The sequence below is a fragment of the Lathamus discolor genome, chromosome 1 (genome assembly GCF_037157495.1).
Source record: "Lathamus discolor isolate bLatDis1 chromosome 1, bLatDis1.hap1, whole genome shotgun sequence".
Classification (NCBI taxonomy): domain Eukaryota; kingdom Metazoa; phylum Chordata; class Aves; order Psittaciformes; family Psittacidae; genus Lathamus; species Lathamus discolor.
In genome coordinates this window covers 5,587,444-5,612,536 of record NC_088884.1, presented here as the reverse complement: position 1 = coordinate 5,612,536, position 25,093 = coordinate 5,587,444, and the positions used below count along the sequence as shown (strand labels likewise).

The 25,093-nt window shown below is 45.4% G+C and overlaps 1 protein-coding gene across 1 annotated transcript in view; it reads right to left on the bottom strand.

Moving 5' to 3' along the window:
• Positions 1–25,093, bottom strand: part of EXOC4 (exocyst complex component 4) — a 417,088-nt gene that overhangs the window by 329,865 nt on the left and 62,130 nt on the right. The window contains exons 6-7 of the mRNA XM_065672818.1: positions 24,328–24,571; positions 16,743–16,920 (exon numbers count right to left, since the gene is read on the bottom strand). Coding sequence (XP_065528890.1) covers positions 16,743–16,920; positions 24,328–24,571 — 422 coding nt within the window. The remainder of the gene's footprint in view (positions 1–16,742; positions 16,921–24,327; positions 24,572–25,093) is intronic.

Below are 25,093 nucleotides of genomic sequence, written 5' to 3'. Positions count from 1 at the left end.
AGGTTCAGCAAATACTTGGTGGGAATCATTTCGGATTCATTAAGAACACACCAAGTCAGCTCCATTCTGCTGAGCCAGCACATCACTGCAGTAAACTCTCACAGGCAGGCGTGCTGGCCCTCACTTGTAAAGCCATATTTAGCAGGTGCATAAATACCACTACCATCAGGATTGTACTGAGCTGCTGGGACTGATCATATTTTAACATAACCATCACAGTGTTGAATTAGGCAGAAAAGGACAACTACAAACTCGATTACATCTATGAGAGTTCTCATTCACCCCAAAATGACCAATCTTTCCCCTTGGATAGGCTAGCCATTGCTTTTTTGTTCCTCCCCTACTGCTACACAGATACAATACCCCAAAGCCCCCTGAATTTGGCATTTTGAAGCTCAAAACCAGGCAACAATCCCTGCAACCATCATCAGAGCATCATAAGGGTCGACTGCAACTCCTTTAATCCCATGTAGAGCCTTTCCAAGTAGACAATGGAATACAAACTGAGCTCCAATTCTGTGTTTTTAAAGTTATTTTAAATACTCCACACACCTTCAAGAAGTTTTACCTTCCCAGTATTTTAACCAGGACTACAATGAAAAGATAAAGATGTTTTCAGTGTCTGCAATGCATGGATCATAGAATAGTTAGGGTTGGAAAGGACGTTAAGATCATCTAGTTCCCATAGGCAGGGATGGCTCACCCTAGACCACCCTACCCAAGGTCCTGTCCAACCTGGCCTTGAACACTGCCAGGGATGGGGCAGCCACAGCTTCTCTGGGCACCCTGTGCCAGCGCCTCAGCACCCTCACAGGGAAGAGCTTCTACCTTATCTCCAACCTGAACTTCCCCTGTTTCAGTTTGAACCCATCACCCCTTGTCCTATCACTCCAGTCCCTGATGAAGAGCCCCTCTCCAGCATCCTTGTAGCCCCCTTCAGACATTGGAAGGCTGCTACGAATACATGGTGACAGGAAGCTTAGGGTGTGAAAGAGCCCTGTTCAATACAGAAAGGAGCTGGAAAGCAGAGAAGCAGAGGAACCCTTCAAAAGATTTTTTGTCCACAAGATACCAAACATTTTCCATCATCTTTTGGAAGAAGTTTGCTTCTCCATTCTCATTTCATTACAGAGGGTTTCACCAAATTGGGGTTATCCTAGTAGTACTATTACATTACCTCTGCATTGAGCTGGAGGAGTTGCTAACAGTACTCTCTCTATATATATGCATCTGATTAAACCATTCAGCACTAAAGAGGTTATTTTGAGAGTGAAAGCACAAAAAACCCACTTACATATCACCCACTCCCTTGTTCTTCCCTTGCCAAACACACACATGCTTGCACATAGCTCCAGCAGTCTACCCCATGCTCTACATTGTCTGTGCAGGAGCCTGGGATGCAGATACAGGAGTTAAGTATTCATACATTGGGATTATACTGAGCAAACAGACTGACCAATATCTGAAACTGCTCTGGAATCACAGAATCATAGAATCATAGAATAGTTAGGGTTGGAAAAGACCTCAAGATCATCCAGTTCCAACCCCCCTGCCATGGGCAGGGACACCTCACACTAAACCATCCCACACAAGGCTTCATCCAACCTGGCCTTGAACACCACCAGGGATGGAGCACTCACAACCTCCCTGGGTAACCCATTCCAATGTCTCACCACCCTAACAGGAAAGAATTTCCTCCTTATATCCAACCTAAACTTCCCCTGTTTAAGTTTTAACCCGTTACCCCTTGTCCTGTCACTACAGTCCCTGACGAAGAGTCCCTCCCCAGCATCCCTATAGGCCCGGAAAGCAGGTGGTGTCATAGGGGCCATTTGATGCATCTTTACTTTTAGATACTTTGAAAACTGAGCTTGTGTGGGTTTTTTCCTCATTAAACGTACTGCTCTGTCTTCAGCTGAAGCTACAAAAGCCATGTGCTAATCTGTTCCCCAGCCAGAAAAAACCCAAATTGATACATTTCCCCTAAACTTACTTCTACTGCTACACCCTTAAGGTATTACTCACTATAGTATTCTTGTTCTCCAGCACTTATCCCTGTAGCATAGGCACTGAGATCCAACTCTGAAAGGGCTGCCACTGTGAGATGTTTAAAGGATCCCCACTCCTTCCACACATCCTTTCACAATGAAGCCAAAATATGTCAGGATCATTAACACAGCACAACATTATACATCCAAAAGTACACATCCCTAATAAATCACACAGTAATCCTACACAGACCATAAAGAGCTACTATAACATGTGCAGGAAACTGTTCCTATACCATCAATTAATGTGTGAACCTTTAACTTGATCTTTAGGGAGATTGTTAATTATAGAGCTCACAGCAAAGCTAAATGCAACAGAAAAGAATGTTTAACAAAACCTTCAACCTGAACCTTTGGCCCTAAAAAGGTGCTACCAGACAATACAAGGCTCTTGCTAAACACAGAAGAAAGGTGTAGCACCAGTTACAGCACACAATGAGCCCACTCAACATCACAATAAAGACTTCTCAAAAGGCAGAACACATCTTTGTGACCTTGGAGATAAATCTCATAATCTCATCCTCATCTGCACCTGCAGAATCCCTTCACTCGGGTGTTTGATGTTTGGATTTTCATTCCAGTGACTTTGCAGAGAGTGTCAATAACTCTTTAGGTGGACTGCGAGAAAGAGGAAATCATTTTGCTTTCCTGGTGTTTGACTACAGGCTGCATTTAAGCCTGTCGATGCAAGAATTCAGATTAACATCTTGCTAGTTTTCAGAACGCACAGGAGAGATAAAGTGAAGGGAATACACAGGCGTAGCAACAGATATGAAACACAAGTAACAAAGAAGGTGTCTGCAACTCAGCCTCTGAAGAATATTAAACCAAAGAACACAATGCTGACAGAATCACTGCTAAGAAAGGAAAGAGGGATTTGGGAATGCAAGGACCAAGTACTAACCTGCTTGATACCACCCACAACCTCACGCAGGTTGCCATTAAGGGAAGGCAGACTTCTAGACATCACATCTTCTGATGTACACATTCAGACGCACTAAAGTACCTGTTGCACAGTGATGCAGAGGCTTGATTCATGTTTCCCAATAACTCTGAGATACTAAGATTTGAAAAATCACAAATTAATAATTAATGTAAGTATAAAGATAATTGTAGTTCTACTTTGAGTAGTAACTAGTTGCTGGTATTGCCAATCCTGTCTTGAACCACACCACGCACCAAGTGAGTGATGGAATTCTGTCCTCCAATAGCACTTCCCACTACAAACCTAAATTGGATGTTCAAATTTAGAGTACAATGCAGTTTTCCAGGGCCTTGGCCTATCCCCACACCAAAAGCAGAATAAAAACCTAACCATGCTCCAAAAATTATTTCCCCAACTTACTCTCGATGCAAGTGTCCCATCCCCTGGAATCCTTGTTTTGCTCTGGATTCCTGAGTGTGAAGGCAAAAGTGCAGGAAGGATGTGGAGCTGTTGGAGCGAGGCCAGAGGAGGCCATGGAGATGCTGCGAGGGCTGGAGCAGCTCTGCTCTGGAGCCAGGCTGAGAGAGCTGGGCTGGGGCAGCCTGGAGAAGAGAAGGCTCCTGAAGGGTAGACGTTAGAGCAGCTCCAGTGCCTAAAGGGGCTGCAGGAAACCTGGAGAGGGGCTTTGGACAAGGGCCTGTAGGGACAGGCCAAGGGGAATGGCTTTAACCTGCCAGAGGGGAGGCTGAGATGAGCTCTTAGGCAGAAGCTCTTCCCTGTGAGGGTGCTGAGGTGCTGGCACAGGGTGCCCAGAGAAGCTGTGGCTGCCCCATCCCTGGCAGTGCTCAAGGCCAGGTTGGACACAGGGGCTTGGAGCAAGCTGCTCCAGTGGAAGGGGCCCCTGCCCGTGGCAGGGGTTGGAACTGGGTGAGCTTTAAGGTCCCTTCCAACCAAAATCATTCTATGATGTTCAACCACATATTCTCTAATTGCCCAAGCAGAAAATGTTAAGCACTGAATGGATGCAGGACATGAAAAGAAAACCCAGAGTATTTTGAAGTGATGCCTCAGAAATACGGCACCTTAAAATTAGTCCCACTGGAAAGAAAACACATCCTGTACAAAAGGTTATCCATGGTTGGAACTGCGGTAGTTGAACTGTGCTCGATACCCCACTGCAGACAAACTGAAGGACATCACTGGCTTTAATCTCTACTCAAATGCAAGGATCTGTGCATTTTAACAGGGAGATACGAGCATCACTTCCACTGAGAGGTTACAGAAGCTTTCAGAACACTCTCCACCGCTCCTGTCACGTCCACACATCTTTGGTAATGTCTTAATTTGTTCACATTAGGCCCAAGATGTACTCTAAAGGAACGACACCATTGTGAAATAAGGCAAATTATCACAAGAGGTTAGAGTGAGAGAACAATTCAAAGGTACCATCATTTATCATTCTGGCAGGTAACGGGGCTGGAAAACGTAGCTTTTCTAACAGGGAATGTGATGCACTGGTTAAACAGCAAGGGAATATAGCACCAAATCACTGTAATAAAGTGAGATCACCCTTTTATTGTGTCCTAGCTCATCAAGTGTAAATCTACTGGTTTATATCACTGCCCTTTGTGAGTAAAAAGGGAAAGATTCTTGATATTATGCTTAAGGGACCACTCTGATTTATTTATTTACTGACCCACTGGGAGGTGTAACTGCTTTGCCTTATTCTCCCTGTCATATGCAGCATCTTCAAACTGCATAAGCCCAGGAGAGAGAATTAATGACATTATTAACCTTTGTGCAATTGGAATGAATCTACCAAGTGGCGGACAACATTCCTGGTCTCATTTGCATCTCGGGGATTGCACAAGGCCATAGGTCAGCCCTCGACAAAGAGACCAGCACTTTATCCTCCACCTTTCCAACCCATCTCCTGCTCCAAGCCTCTTCCAAAGGAGGTTCAACACAAGAGATGCAGCCATCAGCAAAGCAAAGCAGCTCCCCTGTCTACTAAAACAGAGAAAAAGTTAGACAAAGCGTTATTTTTGTTGGAGGTTCTCCCCCCTCTAAAATCACCTTATTATAATGCAAAATTAGATGTGGGATTTTCAAAGGGATCTAAAGTAATTAGCTGCCCCATTCCCACTGGATTGCCATGGGAGCTAGATCCTAAATGCCTTTGGCTCCTTTGGAAAACCACATCCATCACTGAAATACGCAGGATGGCTCAGCAAAAAGTACAAGAGAACAAGCAGAGTTGGGCACAGTTTCAAGCTTACTTTAATAGCACTTCCCAGAGCCCCTCAGCCACTATTACATTGGGAATAGTGGGTACCACCACCAAGTTTTCCACCAGAAAACCTTTGGGAAACAACATTTCACGCACAAACCATGGTAAAAAGCGTTTGGTGATATTACACAGCAGTGCAGTACTAAAAGCAAAAGGCAACACTGCAGTAAATCAAAGCACCAGAACCACATCACTCAAAACCACAGCTCAGCACACGTCTATTTTTCATTCTCCTCTCCTAGAGCTGCTCTTTGATGCTTTGTCAAGCAAACGCAAAGCAGAGGGAGTCCAGCTTTTTGACTGGAAAGAATGAATTAACAACGCAACACATTTTATTAGTATTTTAATCAGTTTCCAGCTCACAGCTTCACCCAAAGTACACCCAAATTCACACTTTTCTTAGGCCTTTTCCAGTAAATGAAGACCCCAAAGAGCTTTACAAGGCTTTTTAATTACACACGAAGAGTAGAATGACTGCATACAGGCCACATTTAATTAACTAATTCCCTCATCTCCCCCTTTTCTCAGGTGAAAATGGGTTTCCATGGTTCCTAGCGTGGACACAGTCTTTTCCAGTCATTTGCTTACAAGCAACAATGAACAAATGGATTCTAGAACAAACACAGCTGAGATTATTGCACATATATTCTGTATTTTGATACATATGGGTCTTCCCTGTTATTCAAGTGGGTCATCAACATAGCAATATTTGAAGTTACATATATAGGGCTGGGCTGAAGGCACATGTTCAAAGAACAGGAGTGTGAGCAGCAGGCAGAGGAGGCTCCCCCTCTGCTGCATTCTGGGGAGACCCCCCCTGCAGCCCTGATCCAGCTCTAGGGCAGCAGCACAAGAGGGACGTGGAGCTGCTGGAGAGAGGCCAGAGGAGGCCACGGAGATGCTGCGAGGGCTGGAGCAGCTCTGCTCTGGAGCCAGGCTGAGAGAGCTGGGCTGGGTCAGCCTGGAGAAGAGAAGGCTCCTGAAGGGGAGACCTCAGAGCAGCTCCAGTGCCTGAAGGGGCTGCAGGAAACCTGGAGAGGGGCTTTGGACAAGGGCCTGTAGGGACAGGCCAAGGGGAATGGCTTTAACCTGCCCGAGGGGAGACTGAGATGAGCTCTTAGGCAGAAGCTCTTCCCTGTGAGGGTGCTGAGGCGCTGGCACAGGGTGCCCAGAGAAGCTGTGGCTGCCCCATCCCTGGCAGTGCTCAAGGCCAGGTTGGACACAGGGGCTTGGAGCAAGCTGCTCCAGTGGAAGGTGTCCCTGCCCGTGGCAGGGGATTGGAACTGGATGAGCTTCAAGGTCCCTTCCAACCCAAACCAGTCTGGGATTCTGTGATTTGTAAGCCTCCAGAGCATATAAAAAACAACAAAAAATAAAACTAGATTAACTACATAAAGCAAAATTAAATTATGTTAGTTGAAGATTTTTGAAAGTGTCATTTTTGTTCAGTTAAACAATGAATGAAATCAGAGCATTTCTAATGGAGAAATAAAAATCAGCCCATTTCCAAGCCTGTCTGTGTCATTGTCCTGGGTTCAGCAGCAGCAGTCAGTTTTCTCCTCCTTAGTAGCTACTGCAGTGCTATGTTTTGATTTTTTGGCCTGGGAACAGTGCTGATAACGCCGATGTTTTCAGTTGCTGCTCAAATGTTTGGTCTGGCCAAGGACTTTCTGAGCCTCATGCTCTGCCAGGGAGGCGGGGAGGCCGGGAGGAAGCAGAGACAGGACACCTGACCCAAACTGACCAAAGAGGTATTCCATAGCACAGCACGTCATGCCCAGGATGTAACGGGGAGTTACCCGGAAGGGCTGGGACTGCAGGGCTGGACGAGGGATCGGTCCGTGCTTGGCTGGGGGGAATGGGGCGAGTTATTGGTCGGCTGGTGCTGAGGTGTTGTATTCTTTCCTCTTGTTATTTCCTTTATCATTATTATCATTGGTGGTAGCAGCAGTGATTTGTGTGATACCTTAGTTACTAAACTGTTCTTATCTCAACCCGTGGGAGTTGCATTCTTTTCCATTCTCCTCTCCGTCCCTCCAGGAGCAGGGGGAGGGCAAGAAAGGGGGGGAGTGAGCGGACTGGCTGTGTGGATCGGTTTAAACCATGACAGTCATATGGGCACTGTTGAAGCACACCACATCAGCACTTCCCACCAACCAAGCAGGACAGAACAGAGGCACGAAGCGCAATTCACATTTTCCATTTCAGACACCAGTGCAGAGAAAGCTTCTCCCAAGTTCATTCCTGACAAGTCAATAGGGATTTTGATTGCTATTTTTTCAGATTGATGTTTAGATGTCACAAAACGCTGACTCACGAGGCCATTACCAGGACACCGCTGAGCAGGAACAGACGGATTTGGGGGTGGAGAAGGGTTGTTTGTTCTCAATGAGAGTTGGGAGTCTGTCATTTCCTGCAAAGAACACAGGCTTCGAGCTCTTCAGCCTCTCTCACTCCAAAGATCACCAGTGAATCATCAGCCACTCGCTGGTGGTTGGTACATACGCATTTGCGCTATATATATATAGATAGAGAATAGTCTCTTGTAACTGAGTGCTTCGGGTAGAACTTGGTGAAAGCAGGTGCGGCAGGAATTGCTTGAGCCACAGAATAAATGTAAAGTAATAAAGGAAAACGTAACAAAGGCTGATTCTGGGCTTAAATACTTTCTTCCAATGCCTCACCAATCGTTTACCTGCCCTTGAGAACCACAGTCCAAGTATTTGTTATCTACAACCAGAGTCGGCACTACCCGTTGAAGCACACATACAGAAACCCAATGACATATAACTCAAACAATCTTTGAAAGCTATCTGCAGCCTTCCTAAATAAAACCACTTCAGAAGGCAGCTGGTCAGTGCAACCATGATAAAGTACAAGATAAACAGAAGAGCAAAGCTTGCAGATCACCACTGCAGCCATCTCCATGTTCTGTTGGGTGCTTTGGGTATTCATGTTCTGATTCTAAGAGGTGCAGAGCATCCATAATGTAAGAGTTTTTAAGATTTGTTTCTCTTGACTAAAACCAACAAAAACCACACAGTATATTCCCTCCTTCTATGCTATCAAACCAGGCACACTAGAAGTAACAGAAATACTTCCAAACCTTTCTGTTTCACTCAGACACTTGGGCCCCCTTGCATAAAACGCAGAATGGCATCACCCTGGTGAGATCAGATGACAAAGTCACTTTGATGATGGGAAACAAGCTGTGAATACATGTCCCTACATGTTTTATGTATTCTATTAGTGATACACAACACATTTCCTAGTGGCGTCTTTGTGTCCAGAGCTGTGGTAGCATCAGCTTCCAAGTGTATGTGCACAGACTTGCATTTGCCTTTGCAAGAGATCAAAGAATGGTTTGGGTTGGAAGGGACCTTCCACTCATTTAGTTCCAACCCCCTGCCACGGACAGGGACACTTTCCACTAGAGCAGCTTGCTCCAGCCTGGCCTTGATAAGGAGATGCTGTTGTCCCATCTACAGTACGACATCCTCAGAGATGCACCTCTATAAACACTGCACCTTCTCTTCTTGTTCGGGTCCTAGATCAGGGCTGAGAGTGTGCTGGCGGTGAAGAAAGAAGAAGAAAGAACAAAGATGGGGGCAGAGGTGTGAAAGGGTGCATGTGTGTGACCAGAGGGCAACAAGAGACAAGTAGCATGGCTTGTAGTAGGAATGAGATGGAAAAGAAGTAATTAATATCCTTGCAGCCTATTCTGAACATAGCAGATACAATGATGACAGAGTCTATCTTAGGAGGGCTGAGCTTCTAGATGCATGTGGTCTTGGTCCTAGGAGTTCACTGCGAAGAGCTCACCTGCTAAAATGCCTGTCTATGAACAATAAAACCAGGAAAAGGAGAATGGAAAAAGAAACCTTTTAGAAAGGATTTTTCCTAATGCATTTCTGTAGTTTCCTATGTTACAAATGACTCCTGAAAACAGCAGCCACCCCCAAAACAAAGTTGAAATTTCATCTCAGGGAAGAAAAAAGCAAGAGCTGGCAAACTTTAGAGAAAGCAAAAAAAGCTTCCACCTCTCAGTGTTGTAAATGTCACACACGGCAAACACAGCAAGCACACAGCACAGGAGCGGAAAGGCTTTTAAGCAAAACAGTTTCCAAACATTTCCTTTGGATTCCAGCTAGTCTCTAACATTAGCAGGAATTTGCCTGCGTGAATCCCTCCTGCACTGCTGTCAGATGAGATGTCTTGCCGTGAGGACATGATGAGCATTTGGCCTTTTCCTGTTCACAGTGTTTTTATGATGCTAGTAAGAGTACGACTCGATGCCTTTAAAGCCAGGCACAGAGGGACTAAGTGTGAATAAGCTCAGCACATCAAAAGAGACATGGGTTTATAGTCCTATAAAACATGTCTACAAATGCTCACGAACTACTTGTAGTTGCTCCTAATTCTGGCTGACAGCAGGAATCAAGTGCTGTGGACACTGATAGCAACCAAAAAAAGAAAAGCACATCAGACCTAACAAAACTACACAAAAATCTAGGGAAATGGTTAAAGTGAAAGATAATGAACATATAGTGATGGGACAAGGGGGAATGGGTTCAAACTTAAACAGGGAAGGTATAAGAAGAGTATAGGTTAGACATAAGGCAGAAGTTCTTCCCTGTGAGGGTGTTGAGGCGCTGGCACAGGGTGCCCAGAGAAGCTGTGGCTGCCCCATCCCTGGCAGTGCTCAAGGCCAGGTTGGACACAGGGGCTTGGAGCAAGCTGCTCCAGTGGAAGGGGTCCCTGCCTGTGGCAGGGGTTGGAACTGGAGGAGCTTTAAGGTCCCTTCCAACCCAAACCAGTCTGGGATTAAAAGGATAACCCACCTGAAACAAAGAGCTCTTCAAGTACAGAGCATCTTGAAGCTCTACAGCATGGACAGAGGAGGGTAACTTTTTCCTTGCACACATTAAATGAGCTCATCTTCTGTAAACTCTCCCAAACACAAGCTCAGTGACCTCTTCTGCAATAACTGCACAAGTGACTGTACACTCTTCAAACAATTCATTTCTGTGCAGGGCTTTATCTCTTTGAACTTTAGCAGAAGCGCTCGTGTTTATCAAATACAATGGATCAACAGCTTCGGGAAGAAAATGACTCTCAAAACAAAAGCTGTTAACACAGTATTCATACAAATGCCTCCAATGTCACCATGTTAATGTAGCTCAGATCAGGCAACAAGGGCCGCTCCTGGGAAAGACAACAGAACAACATTCTATTCGAGCTCAGCTCTGGACCTCTCCCAGGTACCTGCTATCAAAGCAATTGAGTTAGTTTTAAACACACTCCAGCCAGAGTCATCCAGTTAAAGAGAAGAGAGATTGATTTTGTCCATTTCTACTTCTATTATTTGTTTTAAAAGGACAGTATGCCACTGCTGTTTCATCCTTTGCCCTTCCAGCTGCATAACACACCCCAGTGCTACAGAACCTCTCTGTACTAACACATTTTGCACCTTTAGCAACATCATTTCACCATCCCCAATTCACAAGTTCAGAACCTCAACATGATCAAACAATTTGTTCTCCCAGCTGAGACCCCCCCATGTGCTGGGCTGCACCCCCAGAGTGTGAGCAGCAGCTCAGGGAGGGGATCCGGCCCCTCTGCTGCGCTCTGGGGAGACCCCCCCTGCAGCCCTGATCCAGCTCTGGGGCAGCAGCACAAGAGGGACGTGGAGCTGCTGGAGAGAGGCCAGAGGAGGCCACGGAGATGCTGCAAGGGCTGGAGCAGCTCTGCTCTGGAGCCAGGCTGAGAGAGCTGGGCTGGGTCAGCCTGGAGAAGAGAAGGCTCCTGAAGGGGAGACCTGAGAGCAGCTCCAGTGCCTAAAGGGGCTGCAGGAAAACTGGAGAGGGGCTTGGGACAAGGGCCTGTAGGGACAGGCCAAGGGGAATGGCTTGAACCTGCCAGAGGGGAGACTGAGATGAGATCTTAGGCACAAGTTCTTAGTTTGTGTTGGAAAGGATCTTAAAGCTCATCCAGTTCCAAACCCTGCCATGGCCAGGGACACCTTCCACTAGAGCAGCTTGCTCCAAGCCCCTGTGTCCAACCTGGCCTTGAACACTGCCAGGGATGGGGCAGCCACAGCTTCTCTGGGCACCCTGTGCCAGCGCCTCAGCAGCCTCTCAGGGGAGAACTTCTGCCTTCTCTTCAACCTAAATCTTCCTGTTGGAGTTAGAATCCATCACCCCTTGTCCCATCACTACAGCATACAGGGCAGTAGAATGCTCTCTCCTCCCTTTATGCATCCAAGATTGACTGAAACTCCATTTTTCAGTAGCTGCAGACAAATGGCTTTCACAACCATCATCCTCATGGCTAAACCGGAGATAAGCATTAATATGACAAACCAGTCAGGAGCCCAAGGGCATCAGTTCCACACACTTAAGGCCCTTTAAAAATCACAGAAAGACTGTCAGGCACATTATTTTGAGGACAACTATAAAACTCTTGAATGTCTGAGAAATAACACTAACTTAGGTTCAAAATATTACCTGGTGAACTTCCCACATGCAACAGCAATTTCATATATTGCACTGACATTTCAACCTCTATTTATGGCATATTAACACTACCAGCTCTCATCCAAGAACCTTATTTTACTTTGCAAGTATGAAGCGGGTCACAAATAGTTCATTGATTCTTTAAATGCAAAGGTTCAAAGAGAGATTTGGTCGTCTGTTGCAGACACTTATGGAACTGAAGAGGCAGACAGCATCACGACGGTGGAGAGATTGAGAGCTCATGACCGGACATCGTTCTTAACCCTGCTCTAACATCACAAGGCGTTTTAGTAAGTGTTTTGCATGGCTCTCATTGCTGTGCTGAGCCACCCAGGGCAAGAGCAAAAACGACATTGTGTTTTGCAGGAGCAGGTACCTTGAGGAGCTGCTCCACAGAGCGGCTTTGGCAGATGAAAGCAGGGGTTCCCAGGATAAACCCTTCACTTCCCTTCTTCACGGAGCATTCCCTCTTGCTCCTGTGCCAACCCTGACACAGTTCAAGGGCCTGAGCAACCCAACACACAACTGGAACACTTGGCCACAAATGAGATGCCTGCCAGGAAAATGAGCAGTGCCGCCAGAGCAATGAAAACATCCCAGGCTGAGGAAGAAATGGGATCAGAGCAGAGCTGGCTGAGATCTGCATCGACTGGCATGGAATTGAACCCTCTACACCTTTTCCATTGAGTAACTGAGTACTGAGATTGCGGAACTCCACTCCCTGCTCACCCATTTGCCTAAGGGGCAATACTTTTTGCCATCGGTTCACTTACAAAACCATAGAGTGGCTCAGCTTACAATAGCAGAGCAATGAAATGCATCTCCAAATGCTCGAGCAGCCCTCCTAGAGAAGCACGACATAGGAAATACACTTCAAATTCAGCTTTGCTGCACGATCACTCAAGTTGCTGGCTACCAGACCTGGCTGAGTACTGCAGAATACTCCCATCTCCCTGCTCAAATCCTGTCCTCAAGTGCCATTCCTCTCTGTAAGAAAGGAGAAGTCACTGCCTCTGGGCAGAGGAGCATCACATGCAAAGAAAAAGGGTTCTCAGGCAACAGTTCCTGCTATCTCTAGATATGCAGTAGCAGAACAGTAGTGTGTGGGCAAAGAGTAGGCTATGATTTCTCTTGCTCCAGCCACCTTATGGTTTCAGCAATGTTTCGGCTGCTGAATCACACCAGTTTAGGAAAATACACACAAGCATTAGGCAGAAGCCCCCAAAATAGGAAAGCAGTAACTGTCAGTGTCTTCTCAGCAGACAGACCAGCAGACAGCCTGATAACGATACATGTCTCTGAGCATATATGTGATTTCCCCCCCCTTGGAGGCAAGAAAACAGATACAGACCACTTAAAAATTGAGATCCATCAACTACAAATACTAACACTGCAAAAGGAGACAAAGTCCCTTCCTTGGAGGCAAACAGCAACAGTGCCCAGAGAAGCTGTGGCTGCCCCATCCCTGGCAGTGCTCAAGGCCAGGTTGGACACAGGGGCTTGGAGCAAGCTGCTCTAGTGGAAGGTGTCCCTGCCCGTGGCAGGGGTTGGAACTGGATGAACTTTAAGGTCCCTTCCAACCCAAACCAGTCTGATTCTATGATATCAGGATATTGAGCACACATGGAGATGCCTTTGCATTTTCTCCAGCAGCAGAAGACACCATAGCTGACAGTCACTACAGGTGGTATTTCTGAAGAAGCTGAATGAACACTGGGATTACTGAGCAGGGACAGAAGCTTCTCACTCATCATGGTACCAAAAGACAGTGCTAAAAAGAGGTGAATGAACGGTTAAAGCTTCTGTGCTGTAGGTACCAGCAAGGAAGAACCCTCACACTGACTGTGCATGTCCACCAGCTGTTGGACCCCAACACTAACAGAACAGAATAGTCCTTAAAGAGATTTGACCTGGCCTAAGCCAGTAAAACAGCACAGAAAGACTACGCTGCAACTAAGACTTTGTCTTCTTCCAAAGCATGTACAACACTGCCTTTCATACAGCACAGCCTTCATCATTTGGGCTGGAATGGTGCCAGAAAAGCTCCTTATTCCTTCACTGCATTGTCCTGAAGCAGACGCTGATGTCAGAACACTGCTCAGTGCTGTTGTAACACAGTTCTCCCCAGCAGAACACTTGGTCCTACAGTGATGAGGCTCTTCAGAAGGATATTCCACCCACGACTCCCCTGAAGAGCTAAATGAGCTCCACACACCAAATGCCAAATTAAAATGGAAACAAGTTTCAAATCTCCTGTTAGTTCGGCAAAACCAGCACAGGCTGAGCTAGCTCCTGTACAAGTAAATAGCTTCAAACCGGGTTTTCTTCAACAAGGCTGCTCTAACAGTCTGACAAACTGATTTTAGGACTTACTTCTTTTCTAGCACTCCAGTACCCAGCTCTAAAAGGTCACTCTCTTCCTCCTGACAGGCTTGGGATCATTTTTTCCTTCTCGGAGGTCAAAACTATCTAAAGATCTGCATGTTCAGTGTCGAAGTATTGCACAGCACTGTGCCACTCATCTAATGCTACACCACAGGGTTGGTGCAGTTAATAGGGAGCATTCTCAAATCCAGCTTCAGGAACAGCTCCCACATTTCCCACGAAGAACACAATTTTCCAGCACATTAGAGGTACACATTATTACTGTTATTCACTATGAGGGTGCTGAGGTGCTGGTACAGGGTGCCCAGAGAAGCTGTGGCTGCCCCATCCCTGGCGGTGTTCAAGGCCGGGTTGGACACAGGGGCTTGGAGCAAGCTGCTCCAGTGGAAGGTGTCCCTGCCCGTGGCAGGGGCTTGGAGCTGGATGAGCTTTAAGGTCTCTTCCAACACAACCCAGTCTGGGATTCTATGATTATTACTTTTGTACAGGGCTACAGAACGATAATCTTCCTGTAACATGTTTCATACGCTGAGATGCACAATGTACTTGCGAATTGCAGAGTGACATCAAATCACTCTGACATGACAAACTTCATTCATTAGGATCTGACGGAATTGCACCATTTCCCTGATGCACCTCACCACAAATCCACTTCCCTCCAAGTTTTCATCCTATACCAACGCAGGTATGATTTAAATAACACTTTTAAAACTGAGTTTTCTGCTCTCCCTGCTGCAAGCATAAGGTCTCTCAAAAATTATCCTTAGTGAGAAAAAGAGGATAGAAACAATTTAGCCTTGGGATCAAAGGTTTTCTTACACTGTAAGGTAAAAAACCCTATTTTAATCCACTCCAATGAAACTAATACACAAAAACCCCACAAGATTTGAAGAAATTGGAAGATCTCCTTTCTATGTCAATGCTCATCTCTCACCTTAAACCAGCAAGAGATTATGGATCTTAAAGTGTTGCATTATAAAAGCTCCTTTGGAAGCTTTTCTGGCTCCTTCTGACACCTGTGCTGTCAGGCCAATAGCAATGAAACCTGTACAAGTGGGCTGTTGTATCTTTCCTGGCACATAGTTTATAGAAAGCTTGGCCAAGTATTTTTCTCCCCAACACAAAAAGCACATTCACTCTTCTCCACGTGCACATCCACACATGCTTCTATACAGAAGCTTTATCAACACTGGTTTGGAATAGCCATAACTCACACCCAATTTCACCACTCATGAGGACTGAAACCATCACCAACTCTCACTGCTAAGGAGGAATTCCCAGCCATGTTATTCTGCTTCACTTCAGGTATGATCTTACTCCCAAAGCTTTGTCCTCCTGGAGCAAAGTCTGCAGAACTCAAAGCTCTTCACATTTTCCTAGACGTCATGGATGACATTGAGCTGGCTGGAGGTACCACATGCCAAGCCTGTTCTCATGTCACCAAGTTTAATCTTTCAAGGATCTGAGGACAAACAGCTACAGTTCTAGACCACTCCTCTGTTTAGAAAACCCACCATTAACCTTTGGCTGGACATTCCCCATCAAATGGTTTGCAGGAACAATGTTGAATGAATGTGAAAATCCTTATAATGGAGAAAACTGCTCAAGGTTTCTTTAATAAAGATAATAACTGCTCTAGAAAGACAAACGAGCAGGTAAGCAGACAGTGGATGTGATCAAAGGCCCATAGCTTATATTTACCATGTCCAAGCAGAATCAAAATTCCCACCATACACACAGCGGGCTCTATTTGTGTAAGCAAAAACCCTGTGTGCATCACTGCAGGGTCAAACAAGCCTTTGGAGCAACAGCTAAATAGACCAGAGCCAGACAATGAAAAACTGTGTTAGAGTAGGAGGCAGAGAGCATTTGTCATGAACAGGCCAGAGGTGGAATAACCATCATAAATCTTGCCACCTCTTGTAAATAAAGCCAGGTTCATTTCTTTCATCTCCTCTGTCAAATAGTGGGTGAGGTCTGCATCTGTGTACTATGTATATAAAGGCAATTCCCAAATAAATAAATCCCCTAATGTGCATGACTAGCCTCTCAGCAAGAATGAGAGAATACACTACGTGACAGATGCTCTGTTGTTTGTGAGTCTCAGAAGCTCACGTGACAGGCATGGTACCAGAATAAAGCTTAAGCAAGGTACAGCTTTAGTATCCTACACTTTAAAATGAGAATCACAAAAGGCTTCCCTGAAACCAAGCTGGGAGCAAGTGTCTCAGCAGACTATAATCAAGCCATAATGACAAGAGAAGACAAGTGATTAGAGCTGTGGCACTTCGTAAGACAGGTAACACTGAACAAAAACGTCGCTGCATGAAAGCTTCAGATAGATCACTTGGTAGGCAAAAGGGATCAACCTTTCCATACACCATAAGGATGAAGCCACAGAAATATTTTGCTGACGTTCAAGCTCACTGGAGTTTAACTGCCTGTTAGAAATGTGGCTGCTTACCATAAATCAAGACAAATTCCAACACAGCTGACTCGAGTGTGACAGGTATTCTCTGGTATTCTGGTTGTAAAAGCTGTTTCAAAGCCAAAAATGCACGCACCCAAAGGATTCTTACCTGCAACACATCTTGGATCTTCACCCACACATCAACCATGTCATAGAGCTTGATATCACCATCGTACTGGCTGCAAGGAGAGGCCACTGTTTGCTGAAAATGCCCAAGCACCACAGAGTGTGCAGCAGCCACAGCATTGAACTTGTCAAACAGCAGCTCCAGCAGTTCCAGCAGCAACCTGGGAACCACAAAGACAACCAACGCTCAGTTTCTAGAAGACACCACAGAGACATGGTCATGCAGCACATCAGAGAAGCAAGCCAGGAGTCAGAACACTGGCACTTGGGACCCACCACAAGAGGGACGTGGAGCTGTTGGAGAGAGGCCAGAGGCCACAGAGATGCTGTGAGGGCTGGAGCAGCTCTGCTCTGGAGCCAGGCTGAGAGAGCTGGGCTGGGGCAGCCTGGAGAAGAGAAGGATCCTGAAGGGGAGACCTGAGAGCAGCTCCAGTGCCTAAAGGGGATACAAGAAACCCGGAGGGGGGTTTGGACAAGGGCCTGTAGGGACAGGCCAAGGGGAATGGCTTTAACCTGCCCGAGGGGAGACTGAGATGAGCTCTTAGGCAGAAGCTCTTCCCTGTGAGGGTGCTGAGGCGCTGGCACAGGGTGCCCAGAGAAGCTGTGGCTGCCCCATCCCTGGCAGTGCTCAAGGCCAGGTTGGACACAGGGGCTTGGAGCAAGCTGCTGTAATGTGAGGTGTCCCTGCGCGTGGCAGGCGTTGGAACTGGATGATCTTAAGGTCCTTTCCAACCCAAACCATTCTGTGATTCTATGACTTACCTATACAAACAGAATACAAGATATTCATTCTGAATTATGAAACGAATAGTATGGCAAGTTTTAAACATGAAGTATCACAAACCTAAACCAAAAAGCCTCATCAACTGTGTCAGTTATCAAGATTTCACTACTATATGGAAGGTACTACAGCTATAACCTCATCTCAATGTACTACACTTTACCTGCTCCTATGGCTTCCTTACTGCCCAATTACTGTTATTGATAAACCTTTGCAAATTCCTGAATATCCTCAATGAGGCAATGACTCAACAGGTTTTATTATGTGAGAAGGGAAAAATCCTGATGGGAGTTCACTGCCGTTTAATGAGCAATTCAAGTACACACGCAACCCCAACAAAATGTGAGGATAACACTTCCCAAATCCATATGTTAGGCACTTCTAGCTCTGACAGACAGGCTCCATCACATTTAACTGCAGCAGCTTAGGACTTACCACATGCTTGCTGTGTCTACCCTTCACAAGTTGCTATCCCCGGAGCAGGACAGAAGCTCTAGAGCAGAACTGGAGTTGCACCCACTCCTTAACCATCACGCTTCAAGTCTCCTGTGTTAGTTAACCACCACTAATAAGATGTGTATTCACACCTCAGCCACTTCATCTCAGAGTGCTGAGTATCTGCAAGCATCCACTTCCTTCAGCAGTTGATTATCTGGGGTAATTAAGAAGCTGTTGCACATTTGCTGCTGTTACCATCAGACAGCAAGACTGGCCTCACAGGATGCTGTGATTAAAACCACCTACCTCAGCCTAGAGCAGTCCTGGACTGAACTTCTAGTCTGCAAAGGACAGAAACTGGCTACTGTTTGAATCACTATCAACTTACTGTGTCTCATCCACAGATTACAATTTTATGTATAAAGATATACATGCACAGCATTACACAGCAATCTCCTGAGGATCTCATGTGAGCCATTCACCTACCAATGGTGACAACCACATAGCTCAAATGGTTAAGCAGAAAAGCACCTTGATTCAATAGAAAGAGCCACTGGGTAAGTCTGGGAGGATACAGTGAGGCCAGATGTATGTCATATGCAAAATAGAGATGTGTTTAGGAGTTATCATAACCCAAACCATTCTGTGGTAAGAACAACAGGAACATCAATACTGCCATACCTCAAGAGACAGCACCAGGAGAGACAGCTGTAGACATTAACAGCATTATGTTTTCAATATGGGAAGGTCCAGTGTATCAGAAAAGCCATTCTAACCCATTAAGGCTTTGTATAATCATAGAATCCCAGATTGCTTTGGGTTAGAAGGGGCCTTAAAGCTCATTCAGTTCCAACCCCTGCCATGGGCAGGGACCCTTTCCACTAGAGCAGCTTGCTCCAAGCCCCGTCCAACCTAGCCTTGAACACTGCCAGGGATGTGGCATAATACATCTTAGTAACTGTCCTGTCCAAGTGAAACTGAGAAGTTGCTACAGTGGAAAGATCTATATATCTTCCTTCCTCCCCATCTACTATTAGCCCATCACCAGAAGTATCAGTGAAGACAGCAAGACAACCTGAGAAACACCCTTCATCACTGTTGAGCAAGTGTCTTCTCCAACCCACTCTAAGATACGGGAGAAGCAACTACTGCTTCAACAGCCCCTAAGAGATGTATAGAAATGCACATACTAAGTGGCAGAAGCAGCTGGGGCACGTGGCTGGCCAGACAGAAGCCAGACAAAACTAGGAGAAAAAAGAGATATAGAATCACAGAATGGTTTGGGTTGGAAAGGACCTCAAGATCATCCAGTTAGAAACCCCCTGCCATGGGCAGGGACACCTCACACTAAACCATCCCACACAAGGCTTCATCCAACCTGGCCTTGAACACTGCCAGGGATGGAGCATTCACAGCTTCCCTGGGCAACCCATTCCAGTGCCTCACCACCCTTACGGTAAAGAATTTCCTCATATCCAATCTAAACTTCCCCTGTTTCAGTTTGAACCCATGACCCCTTGTCCTCTCACTACAGTCCCTAATGAACAGTCTCTCCCCAGCATCCTTACAGGCCCCCTTTGGATACTGGAAGGCTGCTAAGTAGAATTTGGATAGATCAGGAATTTCATGTTGGAGGTGCAGACTTACTTGAAATGACAGAAAAGGTAGCATTATGGGAGCAAATACATCATATACCACGGAGAAAATCTAACAGGGCAACCCCAACTTCTTCTACCATCCCATTACAAACAACACATCAGTTCTCTTACACCTTCTTGCTGCCTCAGGGAAGTACAATTTTGCAGCACCAAACGAGCTGGAATTTTGGACAAATTCATTTCTGTTGTGCCTAGGTAAGCCTGACCTCGCATTATCAGCTTCAGCAGTATTTTAGTAATAGCTCCCTACACTGAATTACTCGGTTTTCAATTCCAATGTCTTCCTATCCCAACGTGACAGACATGAAATCTCCCTGACCCACGTTCTTCAGGGGCCCTAACTACCACCCCATTGCATTTTCTCTTCTCAAATAATGTAGTATCTCCACATCTCCCTATTTTCCACATTAGCCAGCTCCTCTTCGCTTTATTTTCTTTGCTCTAAAAGTCTGTCAGGTCATTTTTGACACAAGGTGACCCAAAAGAGACATGGACGCAATCCATGTCAGACAGCCAACGAGATGAAACAGCACTAAACCATCTGGCCTAGATTTTATGCAGATGGGGTTGCAACACAGAGAGACCTAAGGAGAACACATACAGAGAGTGACAGGAGACTGGCTGGGGCGATTTGTCAAAGCAATCTCATCACCCCTTCACCCACAAACATGGTAAATGTGTGCAGAGACGGTGACACACACCCAGCAGCAGCTCCTGTTGTCTGGACAGTAAGGGAGAATGAGTTGATGCAGAGTGACTGCTGACACCTGAACGAGGTCAGCGATGACAACTCATGCGTTTGAGCGGCAGTAACATCCTCTGCCTGCTCTGAGTGCTGGTGGGGGTATAATTTGGCTTTATTTTAAAGCATCAAGATGAGGTAAAAGTCCATAAGTGGATGATGAACATGAAGGGAAAAAGTGTATTAAATCCAACAGGATTTAGTAGCAAAATTGTTAATACCCTATAGAATAGTTTGGGTTGGAAATGACCTTTAAAAGCCATCTAGTCCCTCCCCCCTGCAACCCTAAGTGCATCTTCACTGTATCCCTAGCAAAACCTCGTCCTATAAATCTGATCCTCCAGTAGGCATGTGTCCAGATCAATATCATTCTGCAGTCAAATCTCTTCCATAATTCAGAAGGTTCATGTATCTATACTCCAAGCTAACACACCATGGCCTCACAACCCAAAATACGCATCTCTAAACATGAAGGTAAGAGACATGCTGTAATGAGCCACTGAGGGTAAGCCCAGGGCAATTCCTGGTTTTAAGCCCTTTTTCACAAACTCATTCCAAGCACAGATTCCTAAAAACTTACCGAGACTTTTACGAAAGTCCACTTTAAGCTGAGGTCAGTGCAACCAGGAGAGATTCAAGGATCGCTGCCAGAATTATCTTCTACCCATAAAAAGGAAATACCCAGAACCTCCAACTGCTCTTTATTGCGTTTCATTATCTTTATATCATTCACATTTCACGGTGGTAAGTGCATGCTAGTCAAGAGGATTTAAATTCATAGCAAAGTATCTCACAGCCGAAGACATGCGACCTTGTTAGGCCTATCCTAAGTCTCACCCCACATGACTGCATCCATGTTGTGTGTTTTAAGGAAAATACAGTCAGGTGTATCACAGTGGCATGCCAATCCTTCCTGTGTCACCCCACCGGTCACAAATAAACTGATGCTATTATATGGAGGTCCTCCGCAGGGTTAGTGTCATCTTCAGTAAGTGAGCCTTTCCAGTGTCACACCAGCTTTGTTGAGCCAATACATGGAGTGCTCAAGCCAAAGGGCAAGGCCAATACAGCGGGATGGAATGGGCCATGGGTTATCAACACTGCAACCCTTGGTCTGCTACACAACATCTGGTACAGCATGGGCAAGACCTGCTCCTGGCAGGCCCACAGGGGCTACAGGACTTCCATGTGAGAAAACAGACTTTATGAAGCTCTGAGATGACCTAAGAGCCTATGGGCTCTAGGAAGAGAGCACCCAGAGGCGCACGAGAACCATCGTTACACTGAGATCCCATTGCTTTAGTCACAAGCAGAAAACATCCTGATCTGATAAATCTGGGGGCAATTAATGATGATTTTATACACAAAGGTGGCCATGAAATTTGATATGGAAAAGCTTACTATGTAAAGAAGCAAAAGACAGTCAGATTTTAAAATAAAAGAAGAATGAGATCAGCGGCTCTTCAGACTCAGTGGCTGTTGTTAGACCTGCAACTTTCCTAGCCAGGTTCTAGAAAGTATTTCGCTCTTGTAGAATGAGATGGATCTACATAACTGTTACATGGGGTCTCAAAAGGAATTACACCAGCACCTCCACAAGATTATCAACCCCATCCTCAAGTGGAGGAAAACACCACCCTTTCCATACAGAAATGGTAAGAGCCACCCAGAGAAGCTGTGGCTGCCCCATCCCTGGCAGTGTTCAAGGCCAGGTTGGACACAGGGGCTTGGAGCAAGCTGCTCTAGTGGAAGGTGTCCCTGCTCGTGGCAGGGGGTTGGAACTGGTTGAGCTTTAAGGTCCTTTCCAATCAAAACCACTCTGGGATTCTAGGATATAACTTGTTCTGTACATACTGAATGAGCTGCAGGGAACTTGTCCAGCAGAAGGCCTCAAACCCTTCAGGCCTCTCCATCATCCTATTAAGTCATTTTATTTGCCAGAAGTGAGAATGTTTATGGATAACCTTTAAAGTACAGTAGCTGAACACAGGCACTGAGCTCAGCCACAGATTAAGAGGCATCCAAGTGAGACAAGCTTTAAGGTGAAGTGAAAAACATTCCACTCCCAGAAACCTGAGGTCAAGCACACACTGTGGCTGACAGCCTAATGAATAGGTAAGCAGTTCTGGGTGCTGCATCGTGCTCAAATTTAGGGTCTCACAGAGCTCTCTTGAAATAGCAGGACCTTATTGTTCACACTGATTTGCTTCCTGACAGCAGGAAAGTCGCTGGGATTTGATTTAAAACTGAAGCTAATTTAAGGGGCGGTGTACCTTCCCTTACTATAATTTATTCCTTTCAATATAAATGAATGCAACTGCTTGCTGTAAACTTCCCATGTGATTTAGATTTAGAATCAGGTCTAATTATCTCTTTATTCAGCAAGAATTCAAGACACTCTCCAGAGCTCTACAATATCAGCATCTGAAAGGCTCACAAACTCCTATTAAACACATGCCAAAAGCCATTAAACTTTTCTGTCCCTTTCTCAACCCTCTGGGCAGGTTAATGTCATTATGATTTGATCTGATCCAATTTCTCCATTTCAGTGGACAACCAGGTAGTCATACAACCCCTCAAGACTGATTCAGAAGCGTATCAAGTATATTCTACGCTCACTCTTGGCACCAGGAACTAAAATCCTGCCTTCTGCTTGTTGTAATTTCACCAAGGTATCAGCACAGTAACTCCACGAGTTCTTCAAACATAATTGTTTCCACAGCAATGAGAATGAGAGGAATTAAAAAGGAAGTCTTTATCAAGCTAATGTTTTCCTTGGGAGTCATTTTGCACTACAAATATTACATGTAATGAAGACACACATTTTTGGTTTCTTTTCTCTCTTTCCACCGTTCATTCCCTTTGGACAGTGATCATTCCAACGTGCAGTATCACAGATGAATATTTCAGGTAGAAGTGACAGCTAATCCTTATGGAGTCCTATTTTCCAAGCAACAGGTCTAGTGAATCCTGAAGAACGGCAGGAACAGTTCCCTGTTGGCTTCCACACCTCACCGTTAATGTAAATGGGCTGCAAACCAACCAGAAACTTGGGCAGGTATTTATTGATGTAGTTAGTTCCATACATGATTCCAAAGCCCTGGACCTGTATCAGTTTAATTGGACTCTGATATATATGAACTAACTGAGCTGAATCTTCTCTTAAAATCGTATTACTCAGGAACTTAAAGTATTTGGCATCAGCACCAGTGTAAAGCCACAACCAAGTGCAACACAAGATGATAGTATTTGTTTTGGCACAAGAGTTCTTTACCCCATAGATACGAGCACTCTGAGATAGCATTAAAATTCTAGGTATTGTAAAGACACTTAAAATGCAAGGTTAGGTTAAAATATAAATAAAATCAAGTACTTAACATAAGGTACCTCTTGCTAGTTAAATAATGCTGCCTTCTACTGTGCTTCCCTTTGAAACCTGCATTCCAGCATCTGTTTAGCCAAAAGATTCTCTTCCAGGGCCAAGCGGAGAAGGAAGCATCTCCCTTTCCCCCATCTTTAGCTAAGAAGTGACAATGCCTCCCCTTTCTGAATGCACACCCTGAATTCCCAAGCCCTTACTGTGAGGGTGGTGAGGCACTGAAACAGGTTGGCCAAGGAAGCTGTGAAGGTTCCATCCCTTGCAGTGCTCAAGTTCAGGCTGGATGGAGTCTTGGGTGACATGGTTTAGCATGATGTGTCCCTGCCCATGGCAAGGAGTTGGAACCAGATGATCTTAATGTCCTTTCCAACCCAAACCACTCTATGATTCCATGATTGTTTTAGGTGCAAATCAACCTTTCAGTGAAACACAGGGATTTCTGACAATGGTACCATTTAATCTCTTTGCTACTACAAAATCATTACTTCAAATGGCCTTTAACAGTTACAACACCCTTCCCCAGACTTCTCTTTGCAGCAGATCAAGGTCTAGTGGTTGCAATACCCTTACCTAGGTTGGTTTTCCTGGGAAAGGTTCTCCCCTCTCTGGTACCCATTGTCTGCCACCTGGGTTGTGGAGCGCTTGACAATCTGCTTGAGTTCCTGTTCTAAGCGATCCTGGATGGCTTTCACTGTCTCCGGGATTTTCTTCAGCTTGGCCAGCCCTTTGATGAGTATTCCCATGAAGATAGTGCTGTTCTCCTCTGGATCCAGTTCTGCATCTTCTTTCATTTCCAGAAGGCTTGTGTCTCGCACTGGAATAGATTTACAAAGGCATAATCCAAGATTTCAACTATTAAACCCAACACTTAGCACCGTGCAGAAGCAGCATATCAACTCCTTTGCCTTCACAGAACTCCCACCACTTGGAGCAACCAAGGAATAAACAAGGAAACCAGCAACACCCAGATTCTGGCTATTTCTGTTTGCCTGGGGGCTTCCCTATACATAAATACACCAGCCCGCACATTTGGTTGACGTAGGAGTGACAGCTCATGGTACAAGTTATGTATTAGGAAACAAAGGAAGTCTGGTGTAATTAAGATATTCATAAATGAGGTTTTATACCACTATAAATCCCTTGAATGTGTTTCAAGGAGCTACAAGCCCTAAATTTCTAACCTAGCTGTTTTTCTTCACTCTGTGCTTCACAAGAGAGGGGGTTTTGTTCTAAACAGTATCAAGCTTAACAGACTTCCAATGAATTCAGCGAAGTTTCCACTGCCAAAGTGAATGATTGTCTGATGTTATCCTATTCTGCTTTATTACGTCTGTCA